Below are 22,642 nucleotides of genomic sequence, written 5' to 3' on the forward strand. Positions count from 1 at the left end.
ATCAGTCTAAATTGTTGTTTATGTGCAGCCCGGTTACTACAGCAAAGTCATTTCGAAACTATTAAAGAAACATAAAGTGATAGAATTCACTCACTCCGATTCACGCCTTGCCAACAATGGGATCCCGGATTCAATCCAGAAGCTCATGCTATGTATGAAGCCCTACGTTTCACGGATGGAATTGAAGAGCTTGCAAAAAAATTAGTTAGCAAAATCAAAGGAAATGGTGATCATTACATCGCACTGCACTTGAGGTATAAAGATTGATAACTAAATGCAGAACTAGATAGGGTTAAAACTTTGTCCATGAGAATTGAATGCAGCTATAAAAAAGATAGGCTAGCTATCACTGGCTGTAATCACAATCTTACCAAGAAAGAAGCTGAGGAGCTGAGGAGCTGAGGAAACTAAGACACAGAACTAAGCACTGGAAGTGAAACGTATAAATGGAACAGAGAGGCAGCTCAGGGGGCATGCCCAATGACTCCCCAAGAGGCTGCTATTTTCCTTGAGGCAATGGGGTATCCGGCCAGCACAAAAATCTACATAGTCACAGGGACAATTTTTGGGCAGAATGGACTGAATGCGTTGCAGGAGAAGTACCCAAATGTATACTCTCATTCTAACTTGGCAACTGCAGAGGAGCTGAAGCCTTTTATAAACAGGCACAAACAGCTAGCGGCCCTGGATTACATTGTGGCAGTTGATAGTGATGTCTTTGCTTACATTTACTATGGTAACATAGCCAAGGCTGTTCGTGGCCAAAGGATGTTTGAAAGCTTCCGGAAAACCACCAATCCTGACAAGTACATGACACTACCTGATATTCTGTTTTTTGGGGGTTTAAGCTGCTTTCCCACTTACTTGATATCAGTCTTTCACTTCGTCTGAGATATCTGATATTGTATGCAGGAAAAGTTTTGTTAGAATTTTGGCTGAAATGGACAGGGGGGAATTATCTTGGAAAGAGTTTGCATCAGAATTGAGAAACTTACAGCAAAATAGGACAGGATGACCAAATCCCATAGTCGTAGGACAGACAGCAAAGTTGGAGGAAAACTTCTATGCAAATCTTCTCCCAGGTTGTCTATGTAGCAGAAGATAACCATGAACACATGCATAAACAGGAACATAACCATGAACACATGCATAAACAGGAACGGAACTATGTTGTTGACTTGTTCCCATTGCCACCAGCTGCACTTTAAGCAGCAACATTTACTTTTGCCTTCCAGCCAGGCAGAAGTAAAGATTGGAAAGCATACATAAGTGAAGAATATACATTTTTTTGTTGCTACTTTTCCAAAGTATGCTGTAAATTTTGTACCGAATCCAAATTTAGAAAGGATAAGTGTAATAATAATAGAATATGCACATTCTAGTTCTAGATGTTTTGAAATAGAAAAGTACTGTTACTAAAAAACAATATAGTATTTCGGCATTTTAATATCACTGTACTAATTAACATCGCGTACTGCGAACACCAAGAACATGGGAATAGGACCTCGTGTTAGATTGGATATGACTCATAATTTACCATCCAACTAATTATACCAATCAAGGAAAAGAATTGAAAATGTAAGTACAAACAGAAAGAGCAAAAGAAAAGTCCTGCTACTGCTGTTCCGTTGAATGGCCTTTGTTAACTCTTTGTTACCAAGCTCTACATTCTTTGTAGCTTCAACTGCCTGTTAAGTTAAAGGAAATTAAAAATAATAACAGCTTATTAATCACTTATGAAGGTAATCAAAGGTTTCTAGGGTAGATAAATTCATTTTTATTCAAATTAATATTTATCTAACCTGGTCATACAAATATTCTATCTGTTGGGCCTGTTGCAGAACATGTGTGGACATGAGATGGTTCAATGCAGACATTTCCACCATCTTTGTTTCTGTTTGTTGAACAGCATCCAGAAGACCAGTCAATTCTACCTGAATTACAGCCAAAGGAACAGTTAAGATTTAAGAAATCTCAAACCTATCCAAGATTGTAATCTTTTAAGATCTGCCACTAAAAACCTCATCCTTATGGAGAAAATTTAAGATTACCAGTTACCTGGAGGGCACGTGTTTCATCATCTAAAAATTGTTCCTGAACTCTGATAGGCTCAGATCGCAATTCATTTGGATTCCTGTCCTCAGAATCACTCCGCTGCTTCTGGTCTAAGTTGCTAGATGTAGATATCTCTGATGTACTACTTTTGCCGGTCCGTCTTGGTTTCCTTCTTGGTGCTACCCGGTTAATAGCATCTTGGAAGCGCAAGGCTCGCAGGTGGTCAAATTGTGATGAGACAGAGTGGAGCTTTTCGCTTAAAATCAAAACCTGTAATTCAAATGTCAATCAGTTGATAGAAAAATTAATGCTATTCAAAACTAGGTATGCACCCATTTATGCATTTACATTTTTACAAGAATTCCAACAATTAACAATAGGAAGCACAAGCCACAACCTTTCTTCACAACTATGGCTTATTTCAGACCCTTGGCTTAAAATATTTATAAGGCCTTTGGTTCACAGAATAAGTTGGGAATGAAATAGCATTCCACATAATAGATCTATTGTGTGATTTGGTTCATTTTCTATTCTGCAGATTTGGTTATCCAATTAAAGTCAAAACTTTGGTTCTGTCGTTCTGAATTCCAGACAGAGTATAGCGCAAGTAAATATATTTTGAACATTTTGTAACTTAGCAACATCATTCATTGCTTAGTTAGAGAATAACAAATTAAAATGATTACATGCTACTTCATAGAAGAAACAATTGTATGCTAATTGTGCACAGTGCACATGATCAAACTCTTCAACCAGTACAACAAATAATAAGCAGAAAGATCACATTAAATACTACAAATAATTCAGTTTTTCAATCTAGCTGAAGAAATTTTTCAGAATTCAGAAATACTAATAATCGTGTACGTGAACAAACTTTACAGCAAACATTAACATGATTATGACAAATAATGAGCAAAATGATCACATTGAATGCTACAAACAACTCAGTTTGTCAATCTAGCTGAAGAAAAGTTTGGGTTTTTATAGAATTCAGAAACTGAAGACCTGTGTTGATTTATCACCGGAGAATATTGAATTGGATTCTGAGCTATTAGTTCCTATTCTTACAGAAATGGTTAAGGTCCAATGGTCATTATTTGAACTGCCTCCGAATTCAAAATGCCATGCAGAAGCTGGACTGCTCTAGTTCTCATTGTTATTATTAGTATTATTATTATTATTATTATTATTATTATTATTATTATTATTATTATTATTATTATTATTATTATTATTATTTTGTTATTATTATTATTTTAAAATTTTAAAATGGTTAACCTGGGGGTGTGGTTGAGTGGAAGGGACTCATCCATCCTTAACCAAAGGTTAAGTGTTCGACCCTTGGCTTTGGGTATGGAGTAGCCTTAAAACTCCAGGCCAGCTGTCCCACCCAAAAGAGGTGCCTACAATCTAGCAATGGGATTAGTCACTGTGTCCGACGGTGGTAACGCTAGGTATACCCAAAAAAAAATTATTTTAAAATGGAAATTCAGTGGCTAATTCAGAAAACTTGAGTGTCGAAATTTCAGATGTGCAGTTGTTCTTCACTTCTTTGACTATCAAGCTCTCCCCAATACAACCCAACAATGCCTTCTTAAAGACAAGGCACAAAGGCCTAGTTCTAACTTCTTCTAAAAGTATAAATTCTTCATTTTCCTAGGTCCTCACTATTGCATTTGTTTGAACTAGCACTTCAAGCTTCACACGCGTATATGATTTACATATCATTTAAGGGGACTAGGGGAGACCCCTTAGATATCATGCACTCTTAAGTGCTCACACTAACTTTCATCTGTATAAGATGAGGTTTGTCCACTATCTTTGCATAGTCTAGCTGTGATAGGGTTTGGTGATAGTACTCTTTGGTTTCATGTCTCCCTCTCCTTTGTATATTCTAGCTGTGGTTCATAAAATCTACTGATCACTCTCTTTGAAGTGATGGGTTTGTATGTATGTATGTATATCAGTATATGCGTATGTATGTAAGCACAAATAGAGATGAAGTGAAAAACTCTATCTTAATTTCACAATACAGAGGTGGGATTGTGGGAAACAGTGTAATCACACACAAACATAAACTATTGATAATACTAATTTATGGACAAACAAACAAAAATATGAAATTATCATTACCACCCCATGTTTGTGTGCTACTGTATCAGCATTCGAATTATCACCCTTGAATCCAATCCAGCCCTTCGACTTTGCTTCTTCATCATCATTTATACTATTTTTGAGAACATCTATTTGCTCTTTGCATGATTTTATGAAAATGGTGACCTGCAGAAAAGTTATTTAACAAAGATATTTTAAAGGAGGCACTAAAAGCACTCAAAAAAAAGGTAGACCATTGTAGCTTCAAGGAGCAAACAAGTTAGCTTAACCACTGTAGCAAAGCTATGTGAAAATTGAATTGATGATTTAGTTAAGTTGGGGTTGCGAGAAAATGTTGATAAAGCAGATCATCTTACTTCATGCTCAATGCTATCTCTTTCCTGTTCAGTTGTGCGGTACAAATCTACATAATCCTTCTTATGTTTCAACAAGAATTCTTCCAGGACTCCAATGCTTTCTAACTGAAAATGAATTTGTATTAAAAGGATTTCTTGAATTATTATTCTGTTGTCTGTTTCAGTCCTATACTACAGAGTAAAAAGCATACAGTATATTCATTGTTAATGGCAGTCTCTTATAAAATTAAAATTTTGTGAATATAAAGTATACATGATAAAATAAAGAGAAAAAGCATGTTATCATAAAAATATACCGTCTTCAGTGCAGCTTTGGTGAAAGATGATCTTTGTCGAGGTTTGTGCAAGATAAAGGATGCTAATATGGCTGCTGTTTTGGACTGCAAGCAATCAATATGGTCAGAAAACAGCAATTTGTTCCCAAAACTAGGCAAGGAGCAACAAATGTCACAAAAAGGATGCCATAAAGTAAAATTGAGTGTTAGTTGTCAATATTGGATCTTAAGAAACAGTGATAGAACCATTGAAACCCCAGAATTAGCATATGAACACACAATCTCTATGATAAAAGTATGGAGGTGAATGTTAACACAAACAAATGCACAAGCAACAGGGTGCTTCTTTGGGTTCCAGTGAATGTATAGTAATATATAAGAACTCAATGACAGTATAAAAAGACATAGTAAACCCAATAGTAGCTACTAGCCACTTTTAGAAGCAATCTTGGTACAAGCGCAGGGGAAAAGCAAGACATGCTGATACTGAAAAAGCAAGACCAGTGAGGACTTTAACAAACTATTTGGGTTAAGAAATCCTTAAAACTGTAGATTAATGATCAAGGGAAATAGAGAAGCATTAGGCCACATAAGAGTATCTCCAAAGCAGAATATGCAGCATCAGGCCTTATTAAGGTCTTAAGGCAGACAAAAAAGAAAATATGCTAATGAAGTCAAAGTACCTCATCATACCCCAGAGACACAGCTGATCGATGGACAGTGTCTTTGAAATCCTCAGTTCTATCTCTAATTTTTGCCATCCCTTTACAGAAATAACACCAAATTCCATCAAATCTCTCAAATCTAAAGAAGGTAGAGTAAACAAATCCATACAGAATAAGTAAAAAATGCATCGTTAGCATATCAAAATTCCATAAGTCCATTACAATTATGCTTCAAAATGTCAGCCTAATACAAGCAGAAATACTTGTGCAACAATCAGAAGCGTATAGAGGACGGAAAAGAAATGATTTATTCTGCTGATGGAAACATCTGCAGCAAAATGAAATCTCAAAGTTTAAATTCATTAGTTTTATTTCAGCTGAAAGTAAACAATTCCATACTGCAGTCCATAATCATTTATGTGAAATTTTATCAATATGAGAACAATGGCTGCATAGTTATTAGTTAAGTATGTCAACAGGGAAGCTAGACTTCATCCTCCACCCTCTGCCCTTGTTCCTAACCCTGACCCCACCAGTTATTAAAAAAATTCCCCAATCCCCACCTGATTCAAATATACACTAAACAAAAGGTTGAGTATTACAATCTTTCTGATAGCCAACTAATGCGATCTACCATGGATCACTGAACCAAAACTTCAATTTCCAAGTCTTAAACCAAACAAAATAAAATCACAAGCCACTTCAGATAATGACTCTAAACAATTGCATTCGCAACACTAGCGATCCTAGGCCCAACGTAAATGCCTATTAAATAAGTAAAGAATCCATCTACTGCTGCTACAGCCTAAAGGCATGAGAAGGGAGACTACAACACAGCAGTGATAGTTGTCACTTGTCAAGACAAAGAAAACCATATAAATTAGCAATCCTGTCAAGGCAAGAAGAGCAATAGTCCCAACCTGCAACCAATTGGCCTAGCTTGGTCTGAAGCCTTTTTAAAAGCCTATTTAATATGTAGGCAATTAAAAAGGCTTCAAAGTAAGTCCAAAATAGGCTTTGAGCCTATTTAAGGCCTACATGTTATAGGCTTTAAGCCTTTTTAAGGCATACATGCGTAAAAAAAATTTAAAATATACCTAATACAAATATACAATAATACAAAACTAATACATGAGTATATCACCACAAATCCATGAATCACATGACAATCAATCAATAACCAATTAACCACAAATGACAAGACCAAGTTCATAATACAAAATCCAACAACACAACTTACACAAGTTTAATAACCATAAGTTCATAATGTAAAACCCAACAACACAAGTTTAATAACCACAAAGCACAAGTCCATAATACAAAAATCCAACAGAAGTTTAAACACAACACAAAACCATCAGTGCATAATACAAAAATTCAAACACAAATATAAATATCATTGAAGCATTTTTAAGCTCCAAAACAGCTGTAACAAGTAACAACACTCTACGACATGTATACACAAATATAAGCATCATTGAAGCATTTTTATGTTCCAGATTTAGACAAACAAGACACATTCCCTAGACACCATCAGGACATATTCCCCAATGGTACACATGTTAGACTACTCCAAATATGCCTATGCTACACACAACATTTTGGGCTTTTGGCATCCAAATCAGATTGAATGGTATGATATTGACTCCAAAAGACTTGTTTTTGCATGCTTCAGCATCCTATTCTGGCTAAGTAATCACTAATTTTTTCTAGACCACTTCAATTTGTCCCTCTGCTCAATAGTGAAGTTCTCCCAAGTTCTGAAATCTACAAGGTTGAAATTCATATCAAAATGTTGTAGAAAATTTGAAGCTGAAATGAGACCATGCCAAAAGTATTGTTCAAGTTCACATGGAAAATTTTTCAAGTATAACATTCTTCTAGGTGAAATTAATTATTACAAATAATTATACTAACAATAATAATCTTCAAAACACAACTTTTCAGCAAGAAATTCGTAATAAAATGTAGATTAACAGATCAAGGAGCTGTTACAGCTTACAGTTCAGGCAAGCAGTGGATTTTGAATTTCTGATGCAAAAGGCCTTTCCATTACTTTAGGGAAGAAACAGATGAAGAGAAGAGAAAAGAAGATACCATATTATAACAGTAGAGTTTTTAGAATAGCAATTCATCAATTTTAAAGTAGTAAAAGAACAAACACATCAACGCAACCGTAGGCCGCAGCCTGCGGCCCGCAGCCCACAGCACCGCCAGCGACCGTCGACCGCCGATAGTTGACACTATATCCACCATTCATCTACACTGTAAGCTACCGAAGTATGAAAGATTGGAAGACTGGAAGAAATACCTGTTGCTGCCAGTCGCCGCGCTCGCCGGAGGTTGTCGCCGGTCGGACACTCGGACGGGAACCGCAATTCGCAGGGAAGAGCGGAAGTGGAAGAAGGAATTAGAATTGGGAACTTTGGAGGATTAGGATTTGATAATTTACATTTATACAAGGGGTTATATTGTAAATATAAAAATAAATAAAAAATGTGTTTGGTTTATGAGTTTACATGTCAAGAATGAGAATAAAATTTATAGTTACAGGACGTTTGGTTTGAGATTGGGAATTACCTAGGAAATGAATTTAATTTCGAGATGAATTATTGGAATAAAGTGTGAATTTAAATTTTAGTATTTGGTTTACAGGAATAGAATTATTGAAAATTTCAATTTCAATGTTTGGTATATATAGGAATTGAAAGAGAATAAGTAATATAAAGTCAAAAACGACCACTATTGTTGTTAGGCATTAATTTTAGGTTAAAAAATGAATTTTGTGGCCTTTGAAATTTTAACTCATCACTATCTTTTTTTTCTTCCTAAAATCCCAGGAATTAAAATTTCAGGGGGACATGAGATTTTAATTCCATGAAAATGGAGAAATTGTAATTCCATGGAATTGCAATTCCTTTCAACCAAATAAGAAATTTTGTGGCCTTTGGAATTAGGCGGGAATTAAGTGGTAAGGGAATTTAAATTATCTTCAACCAAACGTCATGTTAGTATTTGGTTGATAACTTGTTGAGTTAATACTTAAAATGATTCTCGATTATAATAATTTTTCTAAATTTTGTGCTAAACGACTTTGATGACTTAATGTAGTCCCAAAGTTTTGTGTTTTTACTTAATTTAGTCCTCAGTTTGTTATTCCGCCCATTTAATGTTAAATAGAAGAACAATTTAGTAATTTCAATATTCACATCTCTTTACTCATAGACCTGCGAAGTGTGAAATCCCTTTTTCTTTTACGAATTACTCACAAAATTACTACCCAGCTTGCGAATATCAAATTTGATTCGTAGCTTTAGGAGTAATTCGTAAAAGAAAGATGAATTTTACACTTCGCAAGGCTGAGAGTAAAGAGAAATCAATATTGAGATTACTGAATTGTCCTTTTATTTAACACATTGGACAGAATAACTAATGGAGAATTAAATTAAGTAAAAACACAAAAGTTTAGGACTAGGTCATTAAAGTTGTTTAAGACGAAATTTAGAAAAATCATTATAGTCTGATGATCATTTTGAATGTTAAAATTTTTTTTATGAGTATTATTGACTTTATTACAAGATAGTATAATACCACATTCAGCACAAAGTGCAAGATAACTAAATTAGTTAATTAATTAAAAAAAAAAAGTTAAAAGTTACCATTTTCACGAAACAGTTGCAGAAAAGAATTTTGGGCGAAAATCCATATTCCTTAACCCTCTATAGTCTATATAGTCTATAAACCCTCGAAAGTCCAAATCCGCTCCGCCGAACTCCATTGCGCACCTTTCGTCATCCGCCTCCGTTAGCGATTCTGCGAATCGACGACAATGAAGCTCTTGACTCACAACATGCTGTCCTCCAACATAAAAGGAGTTACCAACGGCTTCCCTCTCCTGATCGTGGTGGAGAAGGCTACGGAGAAGACGGTGGATTTCAACCCGGATTTCATCAAGAACCTGTTCCCCAAGATCGAGTGGAAGGCGCTAGTCGGAGCTTCCAGAGCCCTGGGCTATGCGGAGCTCCCGGAAGATGCCGACGCCGCCGCCTCCATGCTCGACTCCCCGGACTTCCTCCAGAAGCTACACCATGCGCTCTTGGAGATTCATCTCGAAGAGGGAGCGTTGGTTTGCCCCCAGACTGGCCGCAAGTTTCCCGTCAATAAGGGGATTCCCAATATGCTTCTTCACGAAGACGAGGTCTGATTTATTTTAATTTTGTATTTTTTTGTTAGAGGTGTGAGTTAGGGTTTAAGGGTGCTTTACGTGTTGTGGCTTGGTTTATGTAACATGAAACATTTTGGAATCTTATCATGAAAATGCAGTATTCAACAGAAATCCATTTGCTTTCTATACTTAATTGAGATTTAGCTTTAGTTTTTTGTATCAGACTTCAATCAGATTTAGATGCATTTGACAAAGACAACGAATCTCTAGAATTCTTGATTGTAAAAAGTTCAAACTAGCAAATTAGACAAATAGAAAATGTTTGTTCTCTAAAGATAATGGAACTGGAATTGCATACCAAGTTGCAGGATATTGGAACTTTATCAGAAAATTCTTCACTTTCTGATAAGAAATGGTGAAACACTTCCGCATTTTGGGAGTTCGATGCCATGCTGTTTGGCTACACTTGAGATTTCATACAGTTAATAATGCAGCAAGGGCAAATAGGTTTTGTCCAAACTTTTTCAATTTGAATTAGAGAACAAAGATTGCAGAGACAATCTACAATTAGATGAACCGATCAAAAGGAGATAGAATTAATATTCTGTGGAAGGTGGGAGGAGATTGAGTATGACAAATGTGTAAAATCACTGGACACCCAAGTCAGGAATATCACTACTGTGTTCAAGGAAAGTGATCAACTTGTTTTGATAGTCACTCGAACAGGGAGAAAGAGTTGGAAGATCAATGTTGAGGTTTTCCAGCTAATTCGTCTTTAGTATTTTGAACATTGTATTTAATTATAACCAGTTGAGTGTATTTAAAGCATACTTTGTGTTTGGTCACAGATTCAGGAATCTTGATTGGTGCCGAAAGTAAACTACAAAGCTTAAGCAGTATGACCGGATTTAGAAAGCAAGTGATGAGAGCTTCAAGGTATATAGAAGTTATATCTTACGAATTTGGTCAGGTAAAATAATAAATGATCAAAATTGTTTCAAACTTGTATAACCATTGTTTTCTGTAATTGACCCTGCTAGGATTGTTTTTGTTTGGGTGACGAGGGAAATGTGCCGCCACTACCTGAGGGTGTGCACTGGGTAAATCCCGCTTTGTGACTGTAGCCAAACCAACCTAGGTTGCCCATAGCTGATCGATTCAAACCAAGAGGGTTGGTATTCGAACTCGTGGCCTTGTGGTTACTAGTTTGTATCCTTAGTCATCTTGGCTGGGGTTACCCCCCACCCTGCTAGGATTTTGATTAGGCCATAGAAGAAATATGTCACAAGGATGATATGGAGAAGCTGGGGAGGTATCATCCAAGGTTTGCTGATTTTTACTTTGTTTGGTAGCCCTTTAAAAAAAAACATTCTTAGTGTGTCTTTCAACAATCTTTATATTCAGCTGACAACATGTGTTACAATAAGCTCCATTAGATTATGCCAGAAATCAATAACAATATGGCATTGTTGTTGTATTGACTGTTATTATGAATGTTCATTACTTCATCATAGTCAAATATTGTTTTTGTGATTGAACTGAAGTTCATCAGATAAGTAATTTCCAACCTAGATCAAGATATGAATAGAATATTCCTCTCTGCCCATGATATCTTAATCAGAACCAACATTGTGGTTGGGAATAGTTATGCCATCTGTTAAATCTGTAGTTTTTACTATAACTCGTAAATATATACGGACTGTGCACTAAGTTAATTTTAATCTTTCTTGGATTTTCATCATGTTTGTTTGTATAACATGGCTATGGCTGCGTTATTCCTGGATGATGATGATAGTTTACTGGCAATCTGGCATCCTCTTTTCAAGCATTTCTTAACGGAGTACATTTTTTGGAACCTGAATTTTGCATTATGGACTTATGGTCCCTGGCAATGTTTTTTTTTTTTTTTTTTTTTTTTTTTTTTAAGAAATAATACATCTGATCTCTTTATGCACTAGTACAAATATGTTGACAAATTTTGGAGGGGCATATGCAGCATTGAGAGCATATTTTTTTAAGAAGCTGTCATATTATTATGAGTTGAAGAAAAGAAATAACAATGAAATGGCCAGCACTGCCAAATCATTTATTCCTATAAGGGGGCAAACCCCTTCGTGACTATGTAATTATGGCCAATGCTAAGTAAAACCATTGGCAAAAGTCTATGCAAAATCAAGTCCTATACAAGTCAACTAGATTTGAAGCGTTGCGTTTCACTTTGATTCTTTGTCGCATGGGTAGCTCAACTGATCACAGCGGTGAAATTTGTTATAAGAGACCAATGATTGCGTCTCACCAGCTACAATGTAGGAATAATTTCTCAAAATAGGGAGTCTAGCCTCTATTGAGTCACTATGATTATCCTTTCACTAATTGTCAAACTGGCACTTAGGTGGACGATTCCACTTTTTGTCACAAGTCCATTCAAAAAGAATTATTCCAGATTAAAAAAAAAAAAAAAACCGCCCAAATGAGAAGTTTAGGCAAGTCTCCTAGAGATCCATTGATACGAATTCCTGATCATTATTATTAGTTTTGGCCTCTACTCTGCTGCGGTTGCTCAGTTATTTTCAGAGCCTCCTGCCGTTGAGCTACTAAAGTAGATAACATCCTTGTGAAATCATTAAACTTTTGATCGAATTTAGTTATATTATTATCATTTTGAAGTTGTTTCAAGAAGCTTGTTACTAAATCATCAAAGACCTTCTCCCCATTTTCAATCAATAATTCTGATTTCAACTCATCATCTCCACCAGTTTTTGTCAAATACTTTTCAATCATAGAAACAAGAGCTATTATTGCAATTGGATACCAATAATATACGTGAAAATAGTCTTTTCCCTTCAACAATCTCCTTGACGTAAATTCAACCCAACTCAAAATAAACATAAATAACCACACTCCAGTTTCAAACAGTAGCTCCATTGAAGGCCAAGTTTTTTCCTTTTTGTACTCCTTAACATCTAAAACTATCCAATACGACAGTCCAACTGAATTCACACCTATGTGAAGTGTGATTAACGCGGTAGTTACTGACTTAACTTCCGTGGAATCTAGAAAATCACTACCGAACAACATTAACGTCCAACAAGCACGACAAAATCCAGGTCCATCAATGAATTTCTTTTTAAAGAGTACCATTGCGGTTGCAAGGATGATGCCAATAACCACTAATTGTGGAATACCATTCCCTATGCTGCTTCCATAATCTGCAACAAAATAGGGGCTGGGTCTAAAAAAAAAAGAAAAGAATTAAAAATTAACGGTGATTTAATTAATTCCATTTTTTTATTTTAGATTTATAAGAGCATTCACAATGGTGGAGGTTTTTTTTTTGAAGAATTTTTGTAAATATAAGAGTAAATACCCAAAATGGTTCCTCGACTATAGCTAAATTCCCAAATTGGTCCTCAACTTTCAATTTTAACCAATTAAGTCCTTAAGTTTCAAAATTTGACCCAATTTCGTCCTATGTTAAATTCTCCGTTTAATTCCCGTCAAGTTGAAGGTCAGAGTGGTAATTGCACAGCATTCCCGCCTTTGCACAATATTCCCGCCTTTGCACTTCACCTATCCACCAAGTAAACAAGCAAAATCCCCAAATAATAAAATCTAATCTCTGCATCTCTGAATCTCTGCCTCTCCGAATCTCTGCATCGCTGCCTTTCTCTTCGTTAAAATCTCCAAATTAACAAAACCTAACCTGTGAATTTTATATCTTCGTTGAAATTGAAAGTCGAGGTGCTCATGGCGTGGCTAGGAGCGCAAGGTCGTACAAGCCATGGAAGCAGTGGACTAGGTATGTTTTTTCTTCGTTATTTTTAGTCGAAGTGTGTAAATGTTTGTCTGTAAAGTTTATATATGCTGAGCGTGAATAGTTGTTGGGGAATTTGGGGACCAGTGGGGGAGTAGTGGGTATTGGTTTTGATGTATGTTTGTCTGGTTTTAAAGTTTATATGTTGATTTTTGTTTATAAAATTGGCTTTAAGCAATGGGACCATGAATAGAGGTTGAGAACTGTGGGGACCAGTGGGTAATCCTTTTCAAACAAGCATGGGGACTATACACTTACTTTGTTAACATCTTAGATTATTAAAGTGTATTGTATTACTTGTAATTCCAATTGTGTTTGGCTTGTAGTGCATGATTAAAGTGCTTTAGTTTATTGTAAGTGCATTATTTAAGTGCTTTGTTTGACCCCATGTTTGGTTATTTTTATACTAGCAGTAAATGGGTACAAGTTTTTTCTGAAGTTAAGATATGAGGGCAGAATTGTTCAAAGTAACCCACCTAGATATCTGGAGGGGAGAGTTAAAACCTTTGCAGAAATGGATTCAGATGAGTGGGGCATGATGACATTAAAGGAAAAGGTTTATGAAGTGGGATATAAGAAGGAAGACAACATTAGGTTGTTTAATTTGAGTGATAATGGTTTAGTAGAGTTGCTTACAGATGAGGATGCTTGTGTATTAGCAAACTATGTTGTTAGACCAAAGGTAGTAGAGATATGGGTTGTCTTAAGGGTGGTTGGAAATGATGAAACAAATGGTGGTGAAGCTGAAATCAGTGCAGATGAGAGTGAGGGTGGTTCTGATTGGCTGCAGGGGGATTCTGCAGGTGAGTATGAGAATGAGGAAACTGGAGTAGATGACTTAGAGTTTCTGAAGTATATTGATCCAAATGTTGAGTATGGAGGTGATGAGGATGGTGGTTGTGATAGAGTTGAAGAAAATACTGAAACATTGGATCCAAAGTATATCAATGCTGAGATCCATTTCTCTGGCAGTGAAGGGGAAGAAACTGAGGGAAATGTGAGGTCTGTGGGATATGTTAGGGAATCTGGTGAGGGAAATGGGAGGGAATGTGTACCTCCTAGGCCAGTTTTGCCATCTCCACTGTGGCTTGGGAAAACATTTCTTACCAAAGGAGATTTTAGAGAAGCTGTGAAAACATATGGGTTACAATTTGGTAAGGAGTTAAAATTTGTGAAGAATGACAAGGTTAGGTGTATTGCCAAGTGTGTGCAAGAGGGCTGTAATTGGAGGGTTAACTGTAGAAGAGATCCAGATGAACAATGTTGGAGAATTATTGTTTTAGTTGATGAGCACAATGATTGTGCATGGGTACATGAAAACAGATTGGTAACTGCCTCACTAATTGCAAAAAGATGGAGAAATCAGATTGATGGGAATAGTGAATGGAAAACTAGTGAATTTAGAAAGAAAGTATGCACTGAGGATCACCATGACTTAACTGTTAGGCAAGCATACAATGCAATGTGTTTGGCTAAGAAGGCAATCAAGGGTGAACTAGAAGACAACTTCAACAAAATTTGGAATTATGAGTTGGAGATAAAAAAAAACAAATCCAAACACAAGGTTTCTTACCAAGTTATCTGATTTAAGATATGAGGGTGGCAAGCACAGATTGCTTAGAGTTTATATCTGCTGGGAGGCTTGTAGAGAGGGTTTTAAGCATTGTAGGCCACTAGTAGGTGTGGATGGATGTCACCTTCGAGGCAAAGCAGGAGGGATGATGCTTACTGCCATTGGTGTAGATGCTAATGATAGCATATTTCCAATTGCATATGCCATAGTAGAAGGGGAAAATAAAGACTCCTGGTGTTGGTTCTTGAAATTATTGAAAACAGATATTGGGCTAAATAACCTTAGGCAACAAAATTACACCTTTTACCGCACAGGTCACTCATCCAGCAACTGCCACTTCTGTCCAGGTATAATTAATAGCTGTTAAGCATATTTTAATTGTTATTAGCTGTCTCATTTTGTGCACCACTAATAGTTGGCCTGGCAGAACTACTTAGGTGCTGATATCCCTCATCAAGAAGAGATACCAATTCAGACACAACCTGAATATGGTACTGATATAGACATCCAGATTGAGCATGATGACCCTGCCTATGTTTTTGAACTTCCTGTTGAATTAGTGCATCTATCAAGTAATGAAATTCCAGGTGGGATGTAAGTCTTATATATGTTGGTTTTAGATAATGATAGTCACTAATGGTTGTTACTTTGCAATTGTTTAGGTGAAAGCTTAAATGTTGGAAATCAAATGAGAGCTCAAGGACCACCACCAAAAAAAGATAAAGACCATAGACAATGTGGGAGGAAAACAAGTCATTACATCTACTGGCAAAGCTAAAGGAAAAAAGTGATTGGACATTTAACCTTGACTGATGAGACAATGTAGACATTTCTATTAGAGCTTTTGTTTTTTTTTTTCTTTTTTTTTTGTGTTTGATATGTGCCATGTAAACTCTAGTTACACAATTTTGGCACTCTCATTTGGCAGTATGTAAACTCTAGTTAGACAATTGGCTGTCTCATTTTGGTCTCTAGTTAGACAATTGGCTGTCTCATTTTGGTAAACATTGACTGTCTCATTTTGGTAAAATTTAGCTCTGTCATTTTGTTACTTTGGTTATGCAATGAAAAGGCTCTGTCATTTTGTTACTTTGGTTATGCAATGAAAAGGTCCACATTTGGTTACTTTGCTTATGCAGTGCAATTGTCATTTGATTACTTTGGTTATGCAATGCAATTGTCCATTTGGTTACTTTGGTTATGCAGTGCAATTGTCCAATTGGTTACTTTACTTATGCAGTGCAATTGTCTGGTGACTTTGGTTATGCAGTAACTTTGACATTACTGAGACCAAACTAAACTGAAAATTACCCAATTATATACACACATTAAATCACAAAACACTTCATTGATCATAAATTAGTGCAATTACAAATACAATTTCACTTCTAGTCTACAATGCCAAGGGACGCGTTTTAACTAATTTTCCACCACCTACAGTTCTAGAATTGGAATTACACAACACCATCACTAACACTGCTACTGCATCAATTGAAATCATCACCATCACCAGGAGATAAGAACACTTTGATTTTTACCATATATACAAATGATCTTCTGCAGTAGCTGTAGCTCTCAACCTTGATTTCAACTTTTGGATTTCCTCCTCATTTCGATTTATACGCCGTAACAGTCCAGGAATGTTGCCCTTGACCTTGCACACATAGGAGGATCATACCATCTTACGAATCCACACCCATCCACTCTCCTGCCCTATACCCAAAACCCAAAACCCAAAACCTATTACAATCTAAAATTAAACACTAAACAAATATAAATTGTCAGAAATTACTCACCATATTCAGTCCACAGTCCCAATACCTTCTCCCAGGATTGTCATTCGTCCATGAGGTGTGTAGCTTCAACGATTCACCACAATGACAACGCATATTCGACATTACTTCACCGTGTTGAAACAATGAGTGGTTTCTTGAGGAACCATAGCTGTCTTCATTGTAGTTCGAATGCATCTCGAAGAAGGCGGTGAAGGGAGAAACTGAATTTAGGGTATGAAGAGAATGAATGACAATTAGGGATTATTCTACATCTTATAACCGACGAGATGAAGGGAGAACGCACGCAGGAGGGGAAATTACCACTCTGACCTTCAACTTGACGGGAATTAAACGGAGAATTTAACATAGGACGAAATTGGGTCAAATTTTGAAACTTAAGGACTTAATTGGTTAAAATTGAAAGTTGAGGACCAATTTGGGAATTTAGCTATAGTCGAGGGACCATTTTGGGTATTTACTCTAAATATAATTAGGAAAGAGAATATAGGAAGAAAGAGAACAAAGAGAGAGAAAAAAAAAAAAACAAAACTGTTTTAAAATAATAATAATAATAATAATAATAATAATAATAATAATAATAAAAAAGCAGCATGTCAGGCGCGCCTACACGCACACGGCGTGACTTTGCTGTGCGCGAAACGCGCGCAACAGCTCTCTCTCTTTATTTATTTCTCTTTATTTGGGAAGAGAAATAACCACTCCCTTGCAGGAGGAGCTACCCGTCTCTCTTTTGCATCTCTCTTCACCATATTGGCTTTCAAACTTCAAAAACTGCAAATAATCTCCAAATAAACTGCTGATATTGATGTTCTAAATGTCATTCTACTTTTATTTTATTTTTTTCAAAGTATTTCCTTTTGATCCTTGTATTATTGTGGCATGATCATTTTTTGTCCTTTATCAACAAAATCGTTTAAATTTTCATAAATACAGGGGCATTTCGATCCTCACTTTCATAAATTTTCATAAATTTTCATAAATACAGGGGCATTTTCATAAATTTTCATATATAGCGGGTCAACGCACTTTGTAAAAAAAAAAAAAAAAAAGATCAAAATGTCTTTGTATTTAATGTTATTTCAGCGATTTTGTTGATAGAGGATAAAAATGACCATTTCACAATAATACTATGATCAGATGTGAATGTTCTAATAAAAAATGACTAAAGTGGATTACCATTATAAATCTATGATAAAAAATAAAATTAACTCTTTAATTAACTACTAACTATTATGTGATGTGATAGCAGTTTTGTTATCATTCTATACATACCGTCAAGATCATTCTCCAATGGACTAGTAGGAGGATAAGCTTTTGCCAGCACTTTCTGCGTCATCGTGATGCTGCTCCCCGCAGGACAAGTCGGACTAATTTATTTATTATAATAAGAAAAAGAAAAAAAATGCTCAAATTAATTAATGTAATTCCACATGCAATTAACCATCAAAGTTTGGATCGGAGTTTGTGTAGAGATATATTTCCCTGAAGATACCTCTGTTCTTCGATCAGATGGCTAGCACTGATGAGCCAACTCGAGGGGGTGAACAAAGTTGATTCCATTACTCATTGTAACTTGAAGATGGCTAGAGATGAGCTTTTATAGAAAAAATTTCTTATAAACAATCCTTTCAGTCCCGGACAAAGACTTGAACCTGTGACTTATCTTTAATACCACCATGATTGCACTAGGCGCTAGACGCTAGTCGGACAGTAGAGTAGCGCCTAGCGCGGCGCCTAATCCGCCTAGGTGGACCGCTAGGCCACTAACTAAAAAATATAAAACAGTGCACGTGTGAGGGTATATATATATATATATATATATATATATATATATATATATATATATATATATATATATAATATGAAAAAAATGAGCAAGGCCGAGTCAGTCAAGTTAACTCAGCTAACTCGATCGAAATGGACGAATTAACTCGACCGAGTTAGGTGCCTAGGGAAAATCGCCACGGTCTAGAACGCCTAGTGCCTAGGCGGCTCCTAGGCGAGGCGCCTAGACCGATTTTTGCAACAGTGAATATCATTTGTTAGGATCAAGCGTTTGTTACTACGTCAAAAGATATAGCTAGTAGCTAAGGGCGAACTTTATTCTCTTATATATTGACTGTCATCACATTTTTTAGAGGCAGAGTGCTAGACTTGGTCCTTCACCGACCTCAGCCCAACAATCCTCTTAATTATCAATTGCTGGACTTGGCCTCCACCCAACAATAAGTGTTGAAAAAATAGTATAAATTGACATTTTAAAGGATAATTTTAAGATATATATTAATTTGAGTGGAATCCACATTCATTTGTATTGACTTAAAATGGATTTACATTCTCCTAATTGAAATTATAAATTTAATATATTATACACTCATTTGATCAGATACTACAATGTAATAAAGTTAGTAGCATTCAATATATATATATATATATATATATATATATATATATATATATATATATATTATACACTCAAAATAGATATGTGTTCATGCTTGTGTATAAGAGCACGTCCATCCAATAATAGACAGATGCTATAAATAGACTGCTATCTATGGAAGAGGGGAAAACAAATAGTGGTAATAAAGAAGTCACATGGTGTGCATCGGTGATTCGGTGTATGGCGTAAATTTATGTAGAATTTGAATTTTATTATTATTGTTTTTACTTCTAAAATTAATTATGTTCATAATTTCGAGTAAGTTAGGAGGAAAATTATATGATGGACCATATTTATAAGTATATTAGTTATAATATATGCAATTAAATTAATGTTCAACATAAAAATTCAAATAAGAATTTACTTAGTAAAATTTTTAAATATTAAATAATTAATATAAAATAAAAATAATTATTTTTAATATAATCAAAATGTGTATTCTCAACTTGTAATAAAAGGAGTAGAAAAGATTAGTATTGCTATAGATAGTTATATTCAAGAATAAAATGATGCCCTAACAATTTTTATATTAAAATAAACTAAATCTATTTGTGATATTGATGAGTTAGTAAAACTTAACATATTTTTTTGTTTGAGGTAACATGATTATAATAGGCTTACTGATGTTGTCAAATAGTAATTAAAGAGTTATGCAATTAAGTTATACCATATGAATTATAAGTTGTGTGTGTGTGTGTGTGTGTGTATTTTTTGAAGGTCAACCAATGTGTTGTATTTATAGATAAGCTGAAATAGTGTCTAGTGGGATAGAATCCCAATACATAGTCGTATCATACTGAAAAGCTATAGAAGCTAAACTATGTGCTAAATAATTTTGCGATCTAGGAATGAAATTAACACGGCAAAATGTAAAAGCTGATAAATAGTTCCTGCATCCATCAATAGCATAACCGATATATGATCGTGACGGCAGATGTTGAGGGGGGGGGGGGGGGGGGGTCAAATAATTCTGAAGAGTCTGACAATCAGTGTAGAGCTCAATAGATTGTTCTCCACGGTTGCGTAACCAAGAGAGGACATCTTTACACGCATATGCCTCGGCCATTAGCGGAGAGAAACAATGGGGTAAGGGCGCACTGTACGCTGAGATAAATCGACCATCCGCCCCCCTAAGCACTGCTCCTACTATAGCTGAGTTGTCCACATGACGATAGCCGGCATCGACGTAGCACCTGTTCGGCGCTTGCATTGAACCATGGTGCGGTGGTACTCCCGGAGACTGATGGGTAGTGCGGTTTTGGCCTCTCGGTTGTTGCACATTTCCGACGCTGTGGCTGGCAGTAGACGACAGCAGTGGCTCGACCACATTGTGGTTGGCGACCGTGGTCATTGGGGTAGCCGGTCCTCTTGGCGTGTTCACATGGACTTGCCGCCATGCAGCCATGGCAGCTTGGGCCGTGGCTAGTAGTCTTCTCGGGGTAGGCAAACACGCGTCCCATACTGCTCCATTCCGGGCCCTCCATAGATGATAAAGAATTGCAGCTGCGTAGGTAATTCCATCAGAATCTAGAATATTTAATATTGCACTAAACCATTCATAAAATATATTCGTCACAATATTCGAGAATGGAAGGTTAGATAGTGCCCAAATGGTCTTTGCATATTCACACAAGACCAATGAATGCATAATATCCTCATTGGCAATCCCACACATGACACACACCGGATCAATCTCTACCATCTTTATAAGTAAATTGTTGGTAGTGGGAAGGATATCACTTATAGCTCTCCATAGGAAGGTTTTCCACTTGGGTGGAATCCTTTGTTTTCATAATGTGAGCCATTTAGTAAAACCCATATTTATAGTATTCTCATAATTTCCAACAATGCATCTGTATCCATTCTTAACCGAGTAGCAACCTTTGGGGTCCCCATGCCAATACCACATATCATCATAATCTGGGGAAACTGGTATCTTTATGATCCTAGCCACGTCATTGGGCTCAAAAATATCAGTAAGCAAATGGTGATCCCATGTTCCTGTCCCCTGATCAATTAAATTTATTACTTTAGCATTGGCTAGTTGGGGTGGCATCTCTGTCTGGATCATAGGGTCTTCTTCATCTTGCAACCAAGGATGTCCTCACACAGAGCTAGAATTTCCATTTCCAATTCGTCTTCTTACCCCACTACAGATCAAGCCCTTAGCCGCCATAATACTCCGCCAGCAGTGGCTAGGGTTATTTCCTAGACCTGCATCTGTAATAGAGTGCCTAGGATAATACCTTGCTTTGTAGACTTTTGACACCAATCTGTATTAGTAAGTAGCCTCCAAACCTGTTTACCCAACAGTGCCACATTAAATGCTCTCAGGTCTTTAAAACCCAGACCACCATACTTCTTAGGGATACATAACTTATCCCAAGCTTTTCAGTGAATTTTCTGATCAGTTCCTGAGCCCCACCAATATCTATTCATAAGCCGCTCAATAGCAGTGCACACAGTTATAGGCAATAAAAATACACTCATTGAAAAGGTAGGCATAGCTTGAGCCACACTTTTCAATAAGATCTCCTTACCCGCTTGCGACAACAACTTCTTATTCCAAGATCCTATTCTCTTCCTGATCTTTATCTTCAATGTAGGCAAACGCTGCTTTTTTATTCTTGCCAATAAAAGAGGGTAAACCAAGATACTTCCCATAGTTAGGTGCCTGGTGTAACACCCCGAAATTTTTAAACTTTTGAAGCTTATATAATAAAGGTAAATTCTTATTAAATCCCAAAACATAATATAAAGAATACGAGGTGTTATGCCACACCTGAGCTAGAGAACTCAGGTGCATAGGCTAACTAACTAATATCCTCAATAATGTAAATATATAAGCATGGCACGCAGGCCGAAGGGAAAACTATCTACTTCTACGCTTCAAGACTCTAGCGCGCTCCAGTGTCTACTCCTCTGTGCCTGAAGCCAAATATATCTGTTCAGCGAGAGATGCTGGTAACCCACTCCAACGCGTTGAAATATAATACATACATATATATATATATATATATATATATATATAGGGTCCGGATCAGGTGAGGACCTAATCTTAGGTGAGGACGTGAGGACTAATCTAGACTATTAAATCAGAATGATGTATGATTGAGATTAAAAGAAACAAATCACACGGATTAAGAAAACAAATCCCTTTAAAATATTAAAATATATAAATTTAGGGTAAATCAGTCTTATTAAAAGATGTGCATTCCTATACAAAATGTTGTGCATATACTGAGTGTTGTGCATCAATAACTTCATTGTTGTGCATTCAAACCCCGCAAAAAAATCATACAGTGAACATCCAATGTTCTACGATGCATTGAACTATGTGCTATAATGCACAACTCCCTAGCCTATAGTGCACAACTTACAACAC

General features: G+C 36.1%; 5 protein-coding genes across 5 annotated transcripts; 3 read left to right on the plus strand and 2 right to left on the minus strand.

The window, feature by feature from the left end:
* The first annotated feature begins 383 nt into the window (after nt 1-383).
* On the plus strand, nt 384-892 carry LOC109184818 (uncharacterized protein At1g04910-like). The gene has a single exon (XM_019334865.1). It carries the CDS (start codon nt 481-483, stop codon nt 889-891), a length of 411 nt encoding a protein of 136 aa, XP_019190410.1. The 5' UTR covers nt 384-480; the 3' UTR covers nt 892.
* A 489-nt stretch (nt 893-1,381) lies between these two features.
* Nucleotides 1,382-7,911, minus strand: LOC109184817 (syntaxin-81-like). Its single transcript, XM_019334864.1, has 8 exons — nt 7,778-7,911; nt 5,485-5,564; nt 4,823-4,906; nt 4,527-4,631; nt 4,189-4,335; nt 2,059-2,325; nt 1,803-1,934; nt 1,382-1,688 (listed from the first exon to the last, which is right to left on the minus strand). The coding sequence occupies exons 2-8, from the start codon at nt 5,560-5,562 to the stop codon at nt 1,545-1,547; spliced, it is 957 nt and encodes a 318-aa protein (XP_019190409.1). The 5' UTR covers nt 5,563-5,564; nt 7,778-7,911; the 3' UTR covers nt 1,382-1,544.
* On the plus strand, nt 2,159-9,834 carry LOC109184820 (multifunctional methyltransferase subunit TRM112-like protein At1g22270). Its single transcript, XM_019334866.1, has 2 exons — nt 2,159-2,169; nt 9,201-9,834. The coding sequence occupies exon 2, from the start codon at nt 9,296-9,298 to the stop codon at nt 9,668-9,670; it is 375 nt and encodes a 124-aa protein (XP_019190411.1). The 5' UTR covers nt 2,159-2,169; nt 9,201-9,295; the 3' UTR covers nt 9,671-9,834.
* A 2,326-nt stretch (nt 9,835-12,160) lies between these two features.
* LOC109184728 lies at nt 12,161-18,374 on the minus strand. Its single transcript, XM_019334764.1, has 3 exons — nt 18,307-18,374; nt 18,087-18,181; nt 12,161-12,840 (listed from the first exon to the last, which is right to left on the minus strand). Exons 1-3 carry the CDS (start codon nt 18,372-18,374, stop codon nt 12,161-12,163), a joined length of 843 nt encoding a protein of 280 aa, XP_019190309.1.
* On the plus strand, nt 13,372-15,294 carry LOC109184816. Its single transcript, XM_019334863.1, has 2 exons — nt 13,372-13,430; nt 13,859-15,294. Exons 1-2 carry the CDS (start codon nt 13,379-13,381, stop codon nt 15,028-15,030), a joined length of 1,224 nt encoding a protein of 407 aa, XP_019190408.1. The 5' UTR covers nt 13,372-13,378; the 3' UTR covers nt 15,031-15,294.
* Nucleotides 18,375-22,642: the final 4,268 nt, after the last annotated feature.

Source organism: Ipomoea nil, unplaced genomic scaffold (assembly GCF_001879475.1).
Source record: "Ipomoea nil cultivar Tokyo-kokei standard unplaced genomic scaffold, Asagao_1.1 scaffold1286, whole genome shotgun sequence".
Classification (NCBI taxonomy): Eukaryota; Viridiplantae; Streptophyta; class Magnoliopsida; order Solanales; family Convolvulaceae; genus Ipomoea; species Ipomoea nil.

What these genes read in the sequence shown, in the direction of transcription:
- LOC109184818 (XM_019334865.1), top strand. Translation starts at nt 481, where the DNA reads ATGACTCCCCAAGAGGCTGCTATTTTCCTTGAGGCAATGGGGTATCCG.
- LOC109184817 (XM_019334864.1), bottom strand. Translation starts at nt 5,562, where the DNA reads ATGGCAAAAATTAGAGATAGAACTGAGGATTTCAAAGACACTGTCCAT. An exon ending in ATGAAACACGTGCCCTCCAG is followed by an intron (nt 1,935 to 2,058) that starts GTAACTGGTAAT and finishes GCTGTAATTCAG; the next exon opens with GTAGAATTGACTGGTCTTCT. An exon ending in TAGAATATTTGTATGACCAG is followed by an intron (nt 1,689 to 1,802) that starts GTTAGATAAATA and finishes TTAACTTAACAG; the next exon opens with GCAGTTGAAGCTACAAAGAA.
- LOC109184820 (XM_019334866.1), top strand. Translation starts at nt 9,296, where the DNA reads ATGAAGCTCTTGACTCACAACATGCTGTCCTCCAACATAAAAGGAGTT.
- LOC109184816 (XM_019334863.1), top strand. Translation starts at nt 13,379, where the DNA reads ATGGCGTGGCTAGGAGCGCAAGGTCGTACAAGCCATGGAAGCAGTGGA. An exon ending in CCATGGAAGCAGTGGACTAG is followed by an intron (nt 13,431 to 13,858) that starts GTATGTTTTTTC and finishes TTATACTAGCAG; the next exon opens with TAAATGGGTACAAGTTTTTT.
- LOC109184728 (XM_019334764.1), bottom strand. Translation starts at nt 18,374, where the DNA reads ATGGAATCAACTTTGTTCACCCCCTCGAGTTGGCTCATCAGTGCTAGC. An exon ending in CATCTGATCGAAGAACAGAG is followed by an intron (nt 18,182 to 18,306) that starts GTATCTTCAGGG and finishes TAAATAAATTAG; the next exon opens with TCCGACTTGTCCTGCGGGGA. An exon ending in ATTGGAGAATGATCTTGACG is followed by an intron (nt 12,841 to 18,086) that starts GTATGTATAGAA and finishes ATTTTGTTGCAG; the next exon opens with ATTATGGAAGCAGCATAGGG.